At 38.1% G+C, this 18,708-nt stretch overlaps 1 protein-coding gene across 1 annotated transcript; it reads right to left on the bottom strand.

Moving 5' to 3' along the window:
* Positions 1 to 861: 861 nt before the first annotated feature.
* On the bottom strand, positions 862 to 18,681 carry TYW3 (tRNA-yW synthesizing protein 3 homolog). The gene is made up of 6 exons (XM_059135979.1): positions 18,395 to 18,681; positions 15,599 to 15,679; positions 13,564 to 13,662; positions 13,052 to 13,123; positions 10,635 to 10,768; positions 862 to 1,908 (listed from the first exon to the last, which is right to left on the bottom strand). Exons 1-6 carry the CDS (start codon positions 18,566 to 18,568, stop codon positions 1,689 to 1,691), a joined length of 780 nt encoding a protein of 259 aa, XP_058991962.1. The 5' UTR covers positions 18,569 to 18,681; the 3' UTR covers positions 862 to 1,688.
* Between the last annotated feature and the right edge of the window lie 27 nt (positions 18,682 to 18,708).

Below are 18,708 nucleotides of genomic sequence, written 5' to 3'. Positions count from 1 at the left end.
TATGGGAATACCTACCCATTATTGACATTTGTTTTACAATTAGAGAACAATTTAACAGCTTTAAAAAAAAAAAAAAAAAAAAAAAAAAAACCCACAAGCTTACTGTCCCTCTCTGGAAAGTCTCAGATCATTTCTGTATTTTTCCAAAGTTAGGAAGATGATTCTAAGGTATAATGAATGTTGAAAATGGTTAAAAGGTTTCAGAGAAAAAGATTTGAGAATTCACCATAATCAGGGCAGAAGCAAGCATTCGGGATGCCTGCGGGCACAAGGTGATTAACAGCACCAAATGCTGCAAGTGGCAAGGGCACTAAAGATTCAAAGGAGCTTCTTTCTGGAACAATGAAGGAGAAGACTGTGCTGGAAGACTTCCGTGGGCATGTTAAAAGAAATTAGAAAAGTAAAAATATTACAATCTTATTATAAAGACCTAAAAGAGAGCGGTTCAGAGAGATGATAGAAAAAGGGAGGGAAGAAACAGCTCAGCATCACGGACATCATCCCTGAGGAATTTAGAAGATAACAGATGTTTTTGAAGTCCATCTATTTTAAAAATGAGAGTGCAAAATGATACGTTAGAAGGCAAGCATCTGGGGTGCAAATCTGAGTAGAATTTACATAAAGACTTAGACAAAATATAAAATATTAGGAAATGCCAAAATCACAACTCAGTGTTGACTATGTTGTATAATTTTTTTCTTGACATTCTGATAATTTTATCCTAGCATGTACTAGTTCTAGGACTAATAATTTCTCTTTAAGTATAACTTTTATGATTTGATACTTTCTGAAAATACAGTATGAAAGCATCATTTTCTAATGAAAATAAATGAGAAATAAATAGTAACACATATGCAAAAGTCTATTAATAACTTTCTCATTTTTATTTAACGTGATGCTGTCAGCACTCCTGTCATGTAAATACAGCAGGTGTCAGAACTATTATACAGAAGAGGAACTGAAAGCCTTGGAAATTCAATGATTTGTTCAAGGACCCTCCAACTTCCATGCAGCAGTCATAACATAGACCCAAGTCTTTTGATTCCTTGAAACTTTCCAAACCAGTATACAAGGATTCTGTAAAGATTCCTAGGTCTTAAGTTATCACTTCTGACCAAGTTTAGTGAGAGACCAGGCCCACCTGTGTGGCAGAGACCATGCCCATGGCAAGCTCTGGTCTGTGAGAAATAATGTGAAGAGGGTTCAGGTATTTTGTCCTGTCCAACAGCAGTTGTTTTCTCCACAAAGTCAAAATAAAGGGAAGGATTTGTCACTGGACTCCACAGTGACAAGAAAAAGCTCATCCCCCTTTAAAGGCTGGAGATTTCAAAGTGAAAAAGGAAGTCAAATATTGTGATGACTTTTACTCAAATATTTCCAATGTTAAGGTTCTCTTGAAAGAGTATTGTAATTCTGTTTTGCAGAAGTAGAAACTGAAACTTAAAAAAGAGAGGCATTAAAAAGTCAATTTCATTTTTGCAATGAATCTCTATGTGACTAAAACAGATGGTATTTAATGAGCAAATATTATACACAGCTATTTTAAAAAACTAAGGATTTCTCTAAAATATAGAGAAAGAATAAGTCTTGCTTCTCTGAATGGCTCATACACTCAAGAAACTAAAATACTCTTGTAAAGAGCAGCTTTGTAATATCTATTAGAAATATTATTCTACCAAGACCAAATCTTAGTAATCTTCAGGGAAGATAGTAATACTGATTCCTGGGTCATCATCATTTTCACAATCTTCATCATTTTCTTCAGTAATACATTTGTCATGTGCTGCTTCTGGGTTTCTTTTCTTCTTCCGAGTATATGATGAATTATTTTTGTCTTTGATTTTCTTTTTGGGATATGAGTTAGTAACAGTTTCTTTTTCCAAAGCATGTTGTAGGCAATTATAAAACCTGTAAAGAAATAAGCATTACTGTTATATTTGTGTTCTCAAACAGAATAACTAAAATACATCTATAATTTTTAAATTCTATATATTTGATAATGTCCCATGTCAACATTAAAATATAAATGAATCAGAGAAATAATATGCTTCTTACTTTTACATGATCATTTAATTAGGAAGTGTGTTTTCAGTTCTTCAAGAACACACCTGAAAATTGGGTTGGAAACACCTCTTAACAACCTGTTTTCTACCCCAACTTCTATTCCACATGAACAAGCCAAACAAAAAAGGTAAGAACACAAGAGTAATTATTTTTCTTTATAAAAAATGATAAATGTAATAAAATCTCACTTTAGAGAATTTGGCAAATATATGAGGTTAAAAATACACTACCTCTACAGAATTACCTAGAAATAACCTCTCAGTATTTTTATTCTTTCCAGTTTATTAATGTATTCTGAATTAATGTATTTATATATGTACCCATATACCTACTGCTTTTTACAGAATTATTATAGTTTTACATTGTTTTATCAAATTTAATATTTATTAAAAACATTTTCTGTATCACTAAGTAAACAACAAAATAACACTTTTTAATAGTAGTATAACATTATGTCATCTAGGTTGGCCTTAATTTGTTTTCAAACTTGCCCTAATACAAACAACAGTGTGACAAACATTTTTAAAAATAGTATGATGGGGCGCCTGGGTGCTCAGTCATTAAGCTTCTGCCTTCGGCTCAGGTCATGATCCTAGGGTCCTAGGATCGAGCCCCGTATCGGGCTCCCTGCTCAGCGGGAAGCCTGCTTCTCCCTCTCCCACTCCCCCTGCTTGCATTCCCTCTCTTGCTGTGTCTCTATCAAATAAATAAATAAAATCTTTTTAAAAAAAAAGTAAAAATAGTATGATATAAGTTTCTAGCTACTTATTTAGGACAGACCGCTAGAAATATAACTGCCTGGCTAAAGGGAGAATATTGTAAAGCTCTTGATAAATACCACCTGTTTTCCAGAAAAGATGTTCAAAAACATATGCTTCTAACAGCAGTACTTGAAAGATCACTTCATTCATATGTTGAATATTACCATAAAAAAAACATTGATAAGAGACAATGATATCTTATAAAATAATAATTATCATTTTTGTTTGCGAGTGAAATTGTTTTTCATGTTTATTAGTTATTTTGATTTTTTTTAATGTGAATTACTCTTTTCCTTTCCTCATATTTCTACCTTGGTTTTAATTGTGTGCTACAGTAAACTGTTAGTTCCCCCCAAATTGGTCTTCACATCTTTTCTCCTCCCATGTTAACACCTAATCCAATCCTCCACCTGACACAGAGGTTTTCTGCCATGTGGGAGGGCAGAGAGGCGGCATGGTGTATTGCACGTGATTCACATGCTTGCCACTAGGAAAGTTAAAGGGAGGCTAATTCCCTTACTGAGTCTCGATCTCCTCATTTAGAAAAGCAGACATTATCCTGTACCGAGCTGGGTTGTCAGAAAGTTACAAGTGACCTATGTAAGTACTTAGCACAGTGCCTGGCACAAAGTAAGTTCTTGATCTGAACTTTTTTATAGAATATAAACTCTATGAGACCAAGGACCCCATCTATCATGTTTTCTGTTTCATTCTTAGCATATAGTACAATGCTAAGACATCCGGTAAAAATAAGTGAATAAACCACCACTGAACAAAAAGGTGAATATGGATGTGTTACCCTAGGTCCCCAAGCAGAGTAATCTGGAAGCTGAGAACCCCCTTGTTTACTGTGGGGATCTCATGCTTTTAAGTTCTATTATAATGTAAAGTATAACAGGGAATTTTTGACAACTATGGAATAGATTGCTATTTGGATCAATTTTCTTTTTTCTTTTTTTTTTTTTTTTAAGATTTTATTTATTTATTTGACAGACAGTGATCACAAGTAGGCAGAGAGGCAGGCAGAGAGAGAGGAGGAAGCAGGCTCCCTGCTGAGCAGAGAGCCCGATGTGGGACTCGATCCCAAGACCCTGAGATCATGACCCGAGCCGAAGGCAGCGGCTTAACCCACTGAGCCACCCAGGCGCCCCTGGATCAATTTTCTTATTTAATTGAATGAATAGGTTATAAGTTCTAGTTGTAAAGGCTCTAAAATTGCCCTAAAAAAACAAGATAGTCACCTGTTTCCAAATAGTCCAGCCAATTTTAATATGTACCTAATATGATTACACCATATCCTATCCATATTTCAAGAACTTACATACTCACCAGTTATGTATACCTGATATCCAGCACCATATCTGGCAAATAGTAGACACCCAATAGATATTTCTTTGGTGAATAACTCAATCTCAAAGAGGAGGTATAGTACAGGAAAAACAGTATAGCAAGAGGTACAGCAAAAGACTTTGGAAAATACTACTATTATATAATTTTTTAGACCCTGTTCCATGGTAACAACCTTTTAGTTTAATGTACCCCTTTATCCTTACCCAACTGAAACCTGGTTCCCCGATAAAGACACCATCTGCTTTGCATTCTTCTCGAGTGGGTATACTTATTTTTTCTGCATCTCACCTAACAGAGTTGGGACGAGGTGAGAATGCAGCTGGCTCACCAACACTTCACCAGACTAAACTCCTTCATCTGCCCCTCATGTCATCTACCGATATTTTGTTCAGTATCTTACATTCATGAAAATTTCTACACCCAGGATAATCTTTCCCTCCCGGTCTTACCAGCATCCCGGGTGACTTTAATGACTGATTTTCTTTTCATCTTCCATACTGCCTATTTAGAATAGTTTAACACAATGACCCAGTAGAATGACTCATTTTATCTAAAACGTAAGTCCAGGGGCACCTGGGTGGCTCAGCTGGTTAAGTGTCTGCCTTCAGCTCAGTTCATGATCCTCAAGGTCCCAGGATCGAGCCCCACATGGGCTCCTCACTCAGCAGGGAGCCTGCTTCTCCCTCTCCCTCTGCCTACTGCTCTGCCTACTTGTGATCTCTCTCTCTCTGTCCAATAAATAAACAAAATCTTAAAAAAAAATAAAAAGTAAATAAAACGTAAGTCCAAAACTTCATCATGCCACCAAATGATGTGAATCATTTCAGATCATTGTTCCATTGATAAGAATGATTCACATGATAGGTGAATCACCCCTATCTGATCATAAGAGGCTATCCACGATATGCAACTCCATTTTCTACCATTCTCTACCCAACCCTGAACTTTAGACTCAGGTCACCGAGTCTTTTTTCTGGATTATACTTTATTCCTAGAAAATTAAAGATAAGATTAAATTGCTCTTTTATGATCATAGAGAATTAATAGCTTGTGTAAAATATCCTGTCAATCACATAAAAAAGTAATTAAAGAGGAATAGGTGCCTTACTTTAACCTTCCATTAAAGAACCTAAGAATTTAAAGCTACATCCTTGCGGTACCAAAAACAACTGTAAAATGGAAAATGATTCTGTTGTCTGAAAGCCAAGAACAAATACTCCAAATACGTTTTCCTTTTGTTTTTTAAAGGGAATTTTTAAAAAGTTCTTTGGGAAACTTTCTCAGTAAGTCAGAAATTTGTTTTGCAATTACATGCTCTCTCCTCATACGATGCCCCTTTACAGAGCACTCTGAAGCCCAATTCTCAAAGTGCAATTTTCTCCACTCTCATAGACAATAAAAAGAACTCAGAAGATAAAACGAAATGTATGCACAGGCAACTATCTTCCCCACCCCCAAAGAAAATCAAATTGTCTTCAATTTCTCTACTTCTGCAGTCAGATTATCATGCCACGGGGCAACCTGTACTTAGCGCTCTCCATGACAGAACTTTTCAGAGCAGCTCTAGGAAAATGAATTCTTTTTTTCAGGTCAGTTAGAGAACCACTTGCAATAAAGAGCTGATATTTCTCTGACTTCTGAAATAGGAATATAAAATTAATGAAATCTAGCCACAATTTCATACCCTTTAAGGGTTCCATTATTCACACATAACAAAAAAAGCTATTTTCACAGATATGTATTTAGATTTTAACTCGATTAAACCCTAGCATTTTTATTAAAAAACAGGTATGTGACGGAGCCTGCGTCAGGTGCTAGAGAAGGAGGGAAAGGACCCAGCTGTGCCCTCAAGCAGCTCAGGGTTTAATGCGAGCTGCAGAACTGTACAGACACATTCAGCATGCCATGAAGCAGACAAGAGGAAGGGGGAGTACAGCGGGGGTACCTCGCTTCAAGTGAGATCATGAAATGCTCCTTGAGAAATAACCCAATGCCGGGGCTGAATTATAAGGATGGACAGAAGCTGGCTAGGTACAGGAGAGGAAAAAAATGAGGAACAGAATATCCAAGGGAGAAACTATACAAAAATAAAGTTATGTGTTTTCACTTTATATTATTTGCTTCTTTGATCTTAAGTAATAGGGAAATGTGTGACTTATTATTTACCTGTCTTAGTTCTGTTTTTAAAAATAAGACAGCAACAACAAGGAGTCTAAGACATCTGTTACCCTTGCCGCCTCCTCCTTTCTACTCCCATTTCTAGTCTGTCACCATGTTTGGTTTACATCCTGCACTATCACTCCCATTCATCTTGCTATTCAAGCTCCTATTACTTCTCACCTGAACTGTGTGCCAAGAGCCTACACCGCTCACTCTTATCTCCAGACCATCTTACACGTCTTCCAGAATAATCATTTAAGGCTCTGAAGCCTCATAAGTAGCACTATGGATGGAAAAAGTTAACAAATTAAGCAAACACTTATTAAATACTATTCTCATGCCAGGCCCTCAGAGAATGGTAAATAAGAAACTGTCATTATCTTTGGGGAACTCAATTTAATGGATTAACTTTTAAGTTCTTTATTGCTTATTATTGACTCAATAAACATGTGCTGGTTTTCCACTATGAGCTGGACACTACCTTAGGTTTTGGGATAAGAAATATTTAAAGCCTGTATGAGTATGGTTGGTGGCAGGGAGAACTCAGTCCTATTTTCAATGTGACCGCACTGTAGTGGAAGAAAAGGACACACATGCAATTAATTAATGTAATTCAATATGGTTCATATGTCTATTTTGTATTGAGAAATAAACTGTAACGATATTGGTAAATAATAAAAAAATCTGAACCAAGGAAATGGCTATGGGGTTGAGACTAGGACAAGAAAGCTAATGAGGGAAGGCTGATGGGAGTATTCTAGTTAGATATGTTTCAACGGTTATTGGCTATACAGGCTCAGGACTTGGGAGAGATTTGGAGGACCTATCAATTATATGGGGAAGCAGCTGAAGGAATGGGCTAGGAACGACAGGCAGCACAAGCAGGAAGGAAAGCAGAGAGCGACAGAACAGAATTTCATAGACCTGCCAATAGCTGTATGAAAAAATGCTCCATGTCATTGACTATTAGGGACATGCAAATCAAAACCACAAATACATCACTTCACACCTGTCAGGATGGCATCTATCAAAAAAGCCCACAAAAGACAACAAGTATTGGCAAGGACCTTGAGAAAAGGGAACCCTTGTGTATGGCTGGTGGGAATATAAAATAGTGCAATTCCTGTGGAAAACGGCACAGCAGTCCTTTATACTACCAGGTGATGCAGCTATTCTACTGCTGGGCAAACACCCAAAAGAACTGAAAGCAGGGCTCAGACATTTGTACACATGTGTTCCTCACAGTGTTATTTACAAAAGCTTAAAGACGGAAAAATCCCAATTGTTCACTGATGAGTGAATGGATAAATAAAATGTGACCTACAAATACAGTGGAATATTATTTAGCCTTAAAAAGGAATGAAATTGTGATACATGCTACAACATGGATACACTCTGAAGAGCGTATACTTAGGTGAAATAAGTGAGACACAAAAGGACAAGTATACTATTCCACTTACGTGAGGGACCTAGAATAGTCAAATTCAAAGTAATAGAAAATAGAATGGTTACCAGGAACTGGGAGTCTGGGGAAGGGGGACTTGTTGTTTAACAGGTTCTGAGTTTGAGTTTAGGATGATGAAAAGGTTCTGGAGGTGGACAGTGGTGGCTGCTTAACAGTGTGAATGTACATGATGCCACTGAAATGTGCGGTTAAAACTGGTAAGTTTTATGGCATATATATTTTACCATAAAATAGAAAAGTTTAAAAAAAAGCACAACTGACCTTTTTTCCAATTTGTTTTATCAACAGTACTATATGCCAGTGTAGTCAGCCATTTTACTCTTTATTTACCATTTTCTTACTATATAGCTCATGAAGAGAAGAACATGGCTAATTTCCTTCTACTCATACATAGTCAAATAGTGGTTTCATTGGACCCAAGTCAGTCCTGATCTCTTATTAACAGATCCAAACAGAACCTTTCTCTTATAGTTGTAAAGAAATCTCCAAACTTCCTATTTTTTAGTTAGAAATCATTATATATAAAATTCTCTTATTCCTCCCATTAAGAAGTGGGTTTGGGAATTGTTTCACACAAATAAGACCTTTTTTCTTAAATTAAAAACGTTTACCTCTTAACTTTGATTTTTACATTTCTAGACTATTTCTTATTGCTGACATATTACTGATTAGGACTTGACATTTAAAAATTCTACTATAGTTACTTGAATTGTGAAATTTTGGTCCTATGACAAACCAATTTCATACTCAAAGTCTGATTGCAGAACTTATCACCTCCAGTATTTTTTTTTTTTTCACTTTTCCACATTGGAAGGGTAACTTTTTCTCCGCATTTGGTTGAATGTACAGCTGTTCCCAGAGAAGCTCTCTAATTTGTTCCCCCTTTCTGAATTCACGTGTAATCTTCTAATCAGTATCTTAAGACATTTTCTGCCCTTCTTTTAATTTTTCATTGATTTTATATGATGAGCATGGCTCTCTTGATAGCAGCATGCATACTATAATCTCAAAACATATTTTTGAGTCGATGGATTTAAAGTGTAATTTGATTTTACAGCTGGTGAACGTGGCTCAATTAACTTCACCAGGGTGTGTAGTTACTTGCTCTTGGGCTATATTTATAATCTTGTTGAAATTCAAGTAAGGAAACAGAGAAACTGATTTGTTACTTCCTACATTTTAGCAAAGAGCCTCACCGGAATACAATCTAAGAACATAGTAAACTTATGGAATGGTACCAATAAATACCTAGATGTAGTTCAAATTCAGTAGTCTGGGGAAGTGGCTGGGTGCTCCTTAGTACTTACTTGAAACGATCACTTCATTTAGAATGTTTGCTCAAAGCACCTGGTAGCCAGGTAACCCCTCAGGTTTTTTCAACCAGGGTTCTACTAGAAAATTAAGCTCCAATGCCCCAAGACATCCATTGTCTATAATGAGTTAACTTCTCTCCAATGTATCTACAATAGAAGATGTACACCCTTGTTACAAGAACTGAGAAACAGTCGCTTGAATAAGTTTGTGACTTCTGTGGTTCAAATGAGGAGTCCTGGTTAAGAAAGCCTGGAGGGTTTGTAATGATGTGATCATAGGTTTGTTTTCTCTAGGTGTCACTGAAGAAGGAAAAGAGTGACCCTATCCTGAGAACCCATGACATGACAGGGATAGGGCCAGTCATTATATAGATGCTATTTATACTAAAACTGTTCTTTAAGATGGGAATTTCTCCTAAGTTAGATGGAAGACAAATGAAGTTAAGGATGTTGAGTAAGTTGTGGTGGAACCCGGATTCAAATTCAGTTCTGCCTCTGGAGCCAAATTCAACACTGCTACCATTGGCACGTGTAGTCTTAGCTACTTCAAAAAAAAAAAAAAAAATTGTAGGTATTAAAAGAATTTTAAGCAGGCAAGTAAAATAATAGGATTCCTTTGCACTTTACAGACAGGATTCTGATGGTGATACCAAGAATGACTTGGCAGAGAGACACACCAGAAACATTCTACTATGAGACCAGCTAACAAGGCTATTGCAGCGGCCTTAAATAAAGAAAGTGACAGTAGAGATGATCTAAGAATAATTTACGGGGTGACTGACTGGTTGTGAGGTAGCCAAGGAAGTGGGGATGGAGGGAAGGACATTACAAACGCTAAGTTGGCCATCACTCCTTGACAAACTCAGAAGCGTACATCTTGCTGATGCCAGATCACCGGCATTCCCTTCATATAAGAAAGATAGCATCACAGTCACCTCTTCGTGTCAAAACACTATTTTTATGAAAAAGTTGACAAGAAAGTAATGTAAGAGTTTTATTTACCAGGAGGTAAAATTTAAGAAGAAAAGGTATAAGGATGTGAATTGATAGTCATGATCCTTCCACCTGGGACAATTATGGCAGTTCTAGATCTAATCCATAAGAACCAGCCACATACGTAAAAGATTTATTAAGCTAAAATTAACCAGGTTGGTTTCCTCAAAAGGAGATTCTAGATAATTGCCAGCAGATCACATTCAGGGGGCAGTGTGTACCTCTTCCCTGGCTGCCTTCAACTTCATCAGTCATGGTCCCCATTGCTGTTGGGCGCTCTCACCTGAGGGGTGATGCTTCTCTCCCTTTATGCCTGTTCCTACCAGTCACGTCCCACTACCCTGATGGAGCTTCCCCTTTACACTCCATTTAGTAACCTTTACTGTCTGGGCTACTCTCATCTGTTACTTTGATCGCTTTTTTATGATCTGTGCTAAGATTACAAATAGAAAAGTTAAATGTGTGTATCAGTATTTTCAAGGATGAACTTAGATATATGAGTACCATAGAAACATCCAATTAATATACCTTTCAATTCTCTTCTTGTTTTCCTCCATTTTTTGATTTGCTATCTGTAACAGGAAGTCGATATATTCCTCAGTCACCATCAGTTTTCCCTTATGGCTTAATGGAACTTCTAAGCCATGTGTGCTCCGGATAGCCTGCAGGAACAGACAATTTAGATATGATGACTTATGCACTAGAGACACTGAAGATAACTTAAGAAAAGTCCCATTTAGGGCTGTGTTTAAACATGTTTGGTTCCATTACAGTCTTTAAGTTTAACTTTAATATACTTTAGCTAAACATAACTCAATCAAAGGAGATTAAACAGATTTTCCCATCACATAAAGTTATTTCTTAAGAAAGTCATTCTATACATTGTCTTTTAGGAAAGCAGAAAATAGCCAAAAATCCAATCACTCTGACAATTTCACTCTCACTAATGCTTAGGAAGCTTTAATAAACTATTTAAAGAAAAGAAAAAAAAATGGAATCTCAACAGAAGCTTCAAGGAAAAGTCAAAATGGACTGAATGTGAAATAGCCTCTTAGTGCTGCTTGAGCAGAATGTGGTTATGAGAGAGGAAAATAAACCATGCCTGGTAACTATCTCCCAAAGGGGCTGCCTTCTCCATGCTTTAGGGTTGCCAATCTTAGTAACCTCTTGATGAAACAGCCAATGTGTTCTGAGTAAATCCAAATGGTGGAAATGGTTTAAGAACAGCAACAAAAACTAGTACTAGTACAAGAAATAAAAACTCTTTCGTTGAACTTTTACTGAGCATCTACAGTGTTTTGGCCTCATGAAAGGGGTGAAGAAACAGAATAAATATAACCTCTGCCTTTAAGAGCTCACACTTTAAAACAGGAAATAAATAGTGAACAAAGAGTGACAAGGCAACATAGGTGTTATGCCAGGAGAGACACACACACATATGTACGAACGTGTCCATAAGTGTATACAGACACACACATGCAGTGCTAAGGAAACATAGAAGAGAACAACTAATTGAGACTGAGGCCTCCGCTTTATGAGAAAGGTAGCATTTGAGTTGGGGTTTTAAGGATAAGTGCCATTTTACCAGGTATAAAAATGGGGACAGGGGACATTCCAGCCAGAGAAACAGCTCATCTATAGTCACGGAGACATGAAAGAGTACGATACATTTGGGAAAGAGCTGAGAGTTTTCTGTCTGGCTGGAGCAGAAGTATGCTAGCAGAGGATGAGCATAAATAAGGTAAGTGGAAAATAGTTTGGGTAGGGCCTCGAATACAAGGGGAAATATATGGAGACCCTGACTTTTTTAAAAGGGGGATTCTGACAGTATTGGCTGGGGGGACGAAAGGAGAAGATGGACAGCAAGAGAACGAGTCAGGAGACCACTGTAAAGACTGGGGGAGGATCATGATGGCTTAAGTAGGGGCAGTGACAGAGGGCTTGGAAGGGTGGGGTTGGGCATAAGAAATCAGAGGCAGATGTGACAGGACTTGTAAGTAACTAAACACAGAAGACAAAGGAATGGAAAGTGAATGAACGGTTCTGTTCTTGCTTGGGCAGCCAGATGGAGTGTACAGGAAGGAGACAGGGACACAAACCAGTACTGTGGGCTTTGACTTTCTAGTTAGGCATGTTTCTTATTTTTTTTTTTCCCTAGGTGTCTTCTTTTGTAAGCCATCTCTATTGGGAAATGGCAAATTTGTTAAAAATAGAGAACAGGAAAGTCTAGGAAGCTAGAATGGAAGAAAACCTGAAATAGTTCAAAAGCCAAGAATCCATACCATTACAAATAATAAATACTATCGGAGTCAGAACAGGGCAAAATCACTAGGAGCTGATTTGGCCATGAAAGGACTCAGAGAGGGTGGAGGCTTAGCAAGGGCTTTAAAGATCATCTAGTCCACGGTTGGCAGATAGTAAATATTTCTGACTTTGGGACCATACAGTATCTGTTATACTCACTTTTGCCATTATAGCACAAAAGCAACCTGGGTCAGGATTTTATCAAGTGAGAGTAGTGGGATCTGACCTCCTGTGGATTGATCTTGACCAAGAAAATTGAGACCCTGAGGAATTAAGGGGCTTGCCCGAGTTCATGCAATACAGCTATGGTAAGCCAGCGGAGGACTTTAGACACTTGCCTATGATTCTCTCCACTACGTCATGGTACTGATTACATGGAGCTTGGACTATTTAGGATGAGGAGGGCACAGAGAATCAGCCTGAAAGGAAGTAGAGGACGACACTATAAGATAAGAGCTCAAATGCAAATCTAAGAACTTGACTTTGCTCTATAGGAAAGAGTAAAGTACTGAAAATTTCTCAGCAAGGGAATGGCAAGATTTGGGTAGGGAGAGACTAAAGCCCGGGAGTCCAAAGAGATTTTTCAATAATCTGAATCGCTTCAGGCCCAAAGAACTGCTTTTTGCCAAAAGTTTTCTTACCAACATAGTCTTGCCTCTCTTCCCCACGGTTATGCCAGAGTTCCTGAAACCAGAATCTATTGCCACTGAATGCTGTTAAAAAAAATAAACTGTTAAATTCTGATAATCTGGCTAATTAGATAAACTGGTTAGCTCTACAAATTGCAGAAATATATATAAGCTCAAACCTATAATTAAATTTTAAAACTAGTTAATTAAACTGACATCATATATTTTTTTATAAATTTAAAACTTAGAATTAAATCTACCCTTGGGGTACCTGGGTGGCTCAGTCATTAAGCATCTGACTTTGGCTCGGGTCATGGTCCCCTAGTCCTGGGGTCGAGCCCCATATCAGACTCCCTGCTCTGAGGGAAGCCTGTTTCTCCCTCTCCCACTTTCCCTGCTTGTGTTCCCTCTCTTGTGTCTCTCTCTGTCAAGTAAATGAATAAAATCTTAAAAAAAAAAAAAAAAAAAAAAGAATTAAATCTACTCCCATACCTATAAATTTAAGTATAATCTAAAAACGTTACCAAAATCTGTGCATCCTGCAACTCTCGACACTGCACATGGAGAATGAGTGGTTCAAATTTCAAAATGGCATCACCAGTTGCTTTCCTCAGAGCTGGCATCTAAATAAATGAGAAATGTTAGGCATCAGACACCAATACATGATCCTTCTCTATGGTGACCTTTCACCATATGCAACTTCAGTTTTTTCCAGAAACATTCTGAATCATCCAGTATCCTTTTTCTGCAATAACTTTTCACTCTGTTTTCTTGGTCCTCTTTTTCCAACCACCTGCCTATTCTTTTAAAAGACCTGGTTTCTAATTCTCCCATAAACCCCTCGTGTCATTCTTTCCAGCCATACCTTGGAAAGTAAACTATTACTCTATTTAATTCCAAAACAGATTTCCATTAAGGAATACGGTATATGATATATGGAATATGGTATATGGTATAAATTTTCATCAAGGAATATGGCTGGACCAGTCCATAGAGCATGTGACTCTCGATTCTGAGGTCACAAGTTTAAGCCCATGTTGTACCCAACATGCACAGAGCCTACTTTAAAAAAAAATAAAGGAATATGATATGAAAGTTTGGGTTTTCTTTTTATGATATGAAAGTTTTATTCAGGGTGTCTGAGTGGCTCAGTCAGTAAAGCCTCTGCCTTTGGCTCATGATCCTGGGGTGCTGGGATCTAGTCCCACATCGGGCTCCTTGCTCAGCAAGGAGTCTGCTTCTTCCTCTGCCCATCCCTGCCCTTTGTGCCCTTGCGCATGCGCGTGCGCGCTCTCTCTCTCTCTCTCTCTCTCTCACAAAAATCAATAAAACATCTTAAAAAAAAAAAAATCTTAAAAAAAAAAGTTCTGGGGTGCCTGGATGCCTCAGTGGGTCATGCCTCTGCCCTCGGCTCAGGTCATGATCCCAGAGTCCTAGGATCGAGCCCTGCATTGGGCTCTCTGCTCAGCAGGGAGCCTGCTTCCTCCTCTTTCTGCCTGCCTCTCTGCCTATTTGTGATCTCTGTCTGTCGAGTAAATAAACAAAACCTTAAAAAAAAAAGTCCTATTTAAATGCTTTGTTATTAGATTGAAGTTGAGATGCATATATGTCTTGAGCTAGAATTTATACAAAGTGGTTATTATTTCTGTCCACCTAGTATCCTTGGGCAGTATCCTCCCTTCTTCACACCATTTGATTCCGATGGGACTGTCAATCATGACCCTATCATGACTCATGACTCCTGCTATCATAATCTCAGAAATGCCAAATGCCTAGGTCTGATGAAGGACAGCATTCCATTCTGGCAAAAATAACTGATCTCAAGAGGAGAACATCTAATCCAAGCAGGAAGACTCAGACTCGCCTGGAAATAATACCTGGATATTAGCAAGAAGAAGTCCGTTTCTGCTGGGGCTACTGGCAGCTATTTTTCTACCACAAAGACTGTCTACAGCAGAAGAGAATACGGGTCAATATGCAGAAAACCAGTACCCAAATAAGGAGATGAAGAATGAATGAGTACCTTAAGACAACACTTGAGTACCTGAATAGCTAATGTAAAGTGCCCAATGAATACAAACTCACATGAACTCATTTTAATTTCTGAAGCTAAATAACCCAGGATAGATAGGAAGCTTTACAAGAAGCAACCCAGATAAATAATGTATAACTGATTTATGTCTGTTTACTGGTAATATATAGATAGTACTATCCTTTTCTCTGAGCTACCTTCTCCTTGTATAATTTATTCCAGGTTACAGAGTTATCAAATGGTAGAAGTGTAATTTTTGATTTACTCTGTGTCAATATCCATGAACTCTCTATGTCCAAGGGGATGTCTTCTGTTGAGCAATAAGTAATGCTTATTGCTTATATACATATTTATACTTTTATCTCCCAAATCAAAAAAGTCACTGTAATGAATTCTCCTAGGCTTTCTAATCTTCAGTCATTATAATTAAGCACATAAATCTACCTTGAATGTGCTATTCTTTTCATATGTATTTAATGTGAGTTTGAATTAAAAATTTACTTCTAAGTTTATATATATAAACTTACCACATCATCTTTTACACAAGGTTTGTGTGTAACCAGTAGCCAGCAACAGTTTTGCTTTTGAACCTCAAAACCATTTATACCCTAAAATAAAAAAAAAACATAATTTAATTTAGTCATATAATATTTACACAAATAGTAAGTACAATGCATAGCCTAATTGTAAGCTTTCTTAGATTAATAATCCCAAGCAGTAATTTTAAGTATTACTGAGAATAATTCACTAGGTTTTGGGTAAAGTTAATCCGAAACAAAAATGAAACCAAATTATTTGGTATAGAAAGAAAATAAATTGTTTATTAAGATATAAAACTTAATATTTTCTGATATATGGTCATGATTTTGTCAGAAGAAAAGGGATTATTTTAAGGGGTTATATGCTAGCAGCCTGAGTTGTACTCTAGTTGTTTTATTTGGCTTACAAAAAAAAAAAAATTTTTTTTTTTTTTTTTTGAGAGAAAGAGGACAGAGAGCACGAGTAGGAGGTGGGGTAGAAGGGGCAGAGGGAGAGAGGGAGAGAGAATCTTAAGTAGGCTTCCCAACTCTGAGATCATGGCCTAAGTTGAAATAAAGAGTCAGATACTCAACCTACTGAGCCACCAGGTGCCCCTTGGCTTGCACAAAATTTTAAAAAGCAAACAAAAAAACAACTTGGAATTCCCTTTCTAAAAAAGCACTGTACCAATCCCACACAGGACCTGTTACTTTTTAGTGACAGGTGGACTGTTCACACCCTTATAATAAGTTTAGTTTCTAAAGGCATACATCTGTAACATTGGGATTAGACTATATATATAGAATCAAAGGGCAGAGCTAGGACTTCAAGGTCAAAGCTTCGAGAAGCAATGCCTTAACATTAGGGTTTTTTGTTTTGTTTTGTTTTTTATTAACTGAAAAAATATTTATTAGATTCTTTGGTTATAAACATATTCTACCCTCAGAGAGACTGGAAAGAAGATGCAGGGAACCATACTTAGTTTAAATCACTGTACTTCTACAAAGTAATTGTTTTTACAGTGAGTTCACAGAAGACTTGGCTGTCTAGCTTTGTAAAGAGGAAGAGCTGTGCCTGTTCTAAGTAACTGGTTTGCTTTCATTGAATAACCTCAATAACATTTATCTGATCTTATGCTGGCTGCTCTAAATGTTAGAAACAAATGTGTGACTCACCTCTAGCAAATTTACAGAATCTAGGGGCATATATAGGAACTAAAACTATCTCTAGTTTCATCTTACCTATAGTCCCTTCATCCAGATTTTCCCACTTTTAATTTTTCTTCTTATATTGCTTTTCTGTAAGTCGATGCAAATCCTTCCCAAAAATAAGGCTAAATGAAAATAATGAAAATAAATAATATACATAAAATGAAAAGAGGTTCAGAAGAAGTCCTAAGGCAGTTCAGAAGAAGCGGTCATTACTTACAAATGGGTATGTATGCTTGTGTTCAGATGGGAGAGGGGAGTTATGGAAGCCACATCTCAAATATACAGACATGGGGGGAAACATTTCAGGAAAAATAAATATGAACAAAGGCAAGGGTGGTAAATATAAGAAGAAAAAAAGACCAACTCAATTCTAGTGAAAAGATAAACATGAAGAGAAGTAGCAGAAAATATCAGAGCAGCAGAAGGGTTGGAAGGTATACTAGAATAGGGGTTTGGATTTTGTGTTGGAAAAACGTGTAATAAAAGATTTCAGCATGGATGAGTGACATGTACAGAACTGTCTTTAGGAAGGTGGATCTGTTAACAGTGTGTAACATGGTTTAGGGTAGAGAGAATGGTAGATCAGTGACCTATCAGAAAACGCTGCAGAAATCCAGGTAAAACAGGGCAGTAGATGAGAGAGTAAGCCCAACTAGAGTGCCAAAGCACAGGAGGCAATGGTGGCAATATGAAAATATTCTACCCCGCTAACCTGGGGGACCAGCAAATTACCAGTCAACGAGGGATCTAAAAAATGAGTTTGTGAGTGTGCTGTCTTTCATGCTTTGAATTCAATCCGAATATTAATATCGACATGCAGCTAACTTTTATAGCTCACTTAATATGAGCCAGGCATGATGCTAAATGTTTCAAATTATCCCATTTCAACTACATAAAATCCCTAAGAAGCCGATACTCTATTATCCTCAGTTCATAGAACAGGGAGGGGTTGAGTTTAGATAACCTTCCTAAAATCGCAAAGCCAGTAAGTCCCATAATTAGCTTAGAATCTAAGCAGTATCACTCCAAAGCCTGAGGGCTTGACCACTATCTCAAACTAACCCACACTGCGCTATTTTATTTAGCATAATGTAAAAATTACCAGAGCTGTAATAACGGAGCGGGCCACTAGGAGGCAGTAAACACCTTAACTCCGGAGACGTTCTATCTAGCAGTTAATTCGGTAGCGCGATCGAAGAGAAAAGCCTCCCAGCCTCGCCCTGCTGGGAAGTCCTTAAATTCTCCCACTATTCAGAATCAAATTCTCTAATCCTTGCAACTCCAGAGCATTCTCAGGCCAGCAGTTTCGCCATCACGGGGGGCCTGGCAGAAATACGTAGTGTCATCAGCTCCGTCCCAGAATTACTGAATCAGAATCTGTGTTATAAAAGAGCACCCGCTGATTAAGAGACCCGTTAACGTTGTAGAAGCACTGGCCTAATTCAACCTCGAAGTTTCATAAAGAAGCCGAAACCCCCTATCAAAAGGACAAGCACAGGCTGGACTGGGGTGCACGGGGGCCGGGGTGGGGGGCGGCCCAGGGCTCCTGGGGTAGCACTCCGCAGGGCTGGCGGGGAAACAAAAGGGCCTCACCCCGTCTAGGAGGAGGATGCGCCCCGCGCAGGAACTGGTGGTGAAGTACTGTTCTCGCCCATTCAGGAGCTGCACAAGTTCTACCACATCCTCGTCCACACTGCCCTTCCGGCTGAGGTCCGCTCTGCTCAGACACTGGGCCTTCCATCTCCTGAACTCTGCGGAACGATCCATGCGAGGAAGGCTTTAGAGTCTTCACTTTGACATCAGCCCTCGCCTTTCCCTGGGGGAAGCCATTTTGAGGCGAGTGGTGGCCGGAAAGGCCCAAACTTCCTCCCCGTTCCCAGTTCGGGAGCGCGTCGTGCCCTCCCCTG

This window comes from Mustela lutreola, chromosome 10 (genome assembly GCF_030435805.1).
Source record: "Mustela lutreola isolate mMusLut2 chromosome 10, mMusLut2.pri, whole genome shotgun sequence".
NCBI lineage: Eukaryota > Metazoa > Chordata > Mammalia > Carnivora > Mustelidae > Mustela > Mustela lutreola.
This window is presented reverse-complemented; position numbering and strand designations above follow the sequence as displayed.

Coding starts and splice junctions, on each gene's coding strand:
- TYW3 (XM_059135979.1), bottom strand. CDS start 18,568: ATGGATCGTTCCGCAGAGTTCAGGAGATGGAAGGCCCAGTGTCTGAGC. Junction 10,769..13,051: donor AGAGAGGCAAGACTATGTTG/GTAAGAAAACTT, acceptor CTGTTCCTGCAG/GCTATCCGGAGCACACATGG. Junction 1,909..10,634: donor AACAAGAAGAGAATTGAAAG/GTATATTAATTG, acceptor ATTTCTTTACAG/GTTTTATAATTGCCTACAAC.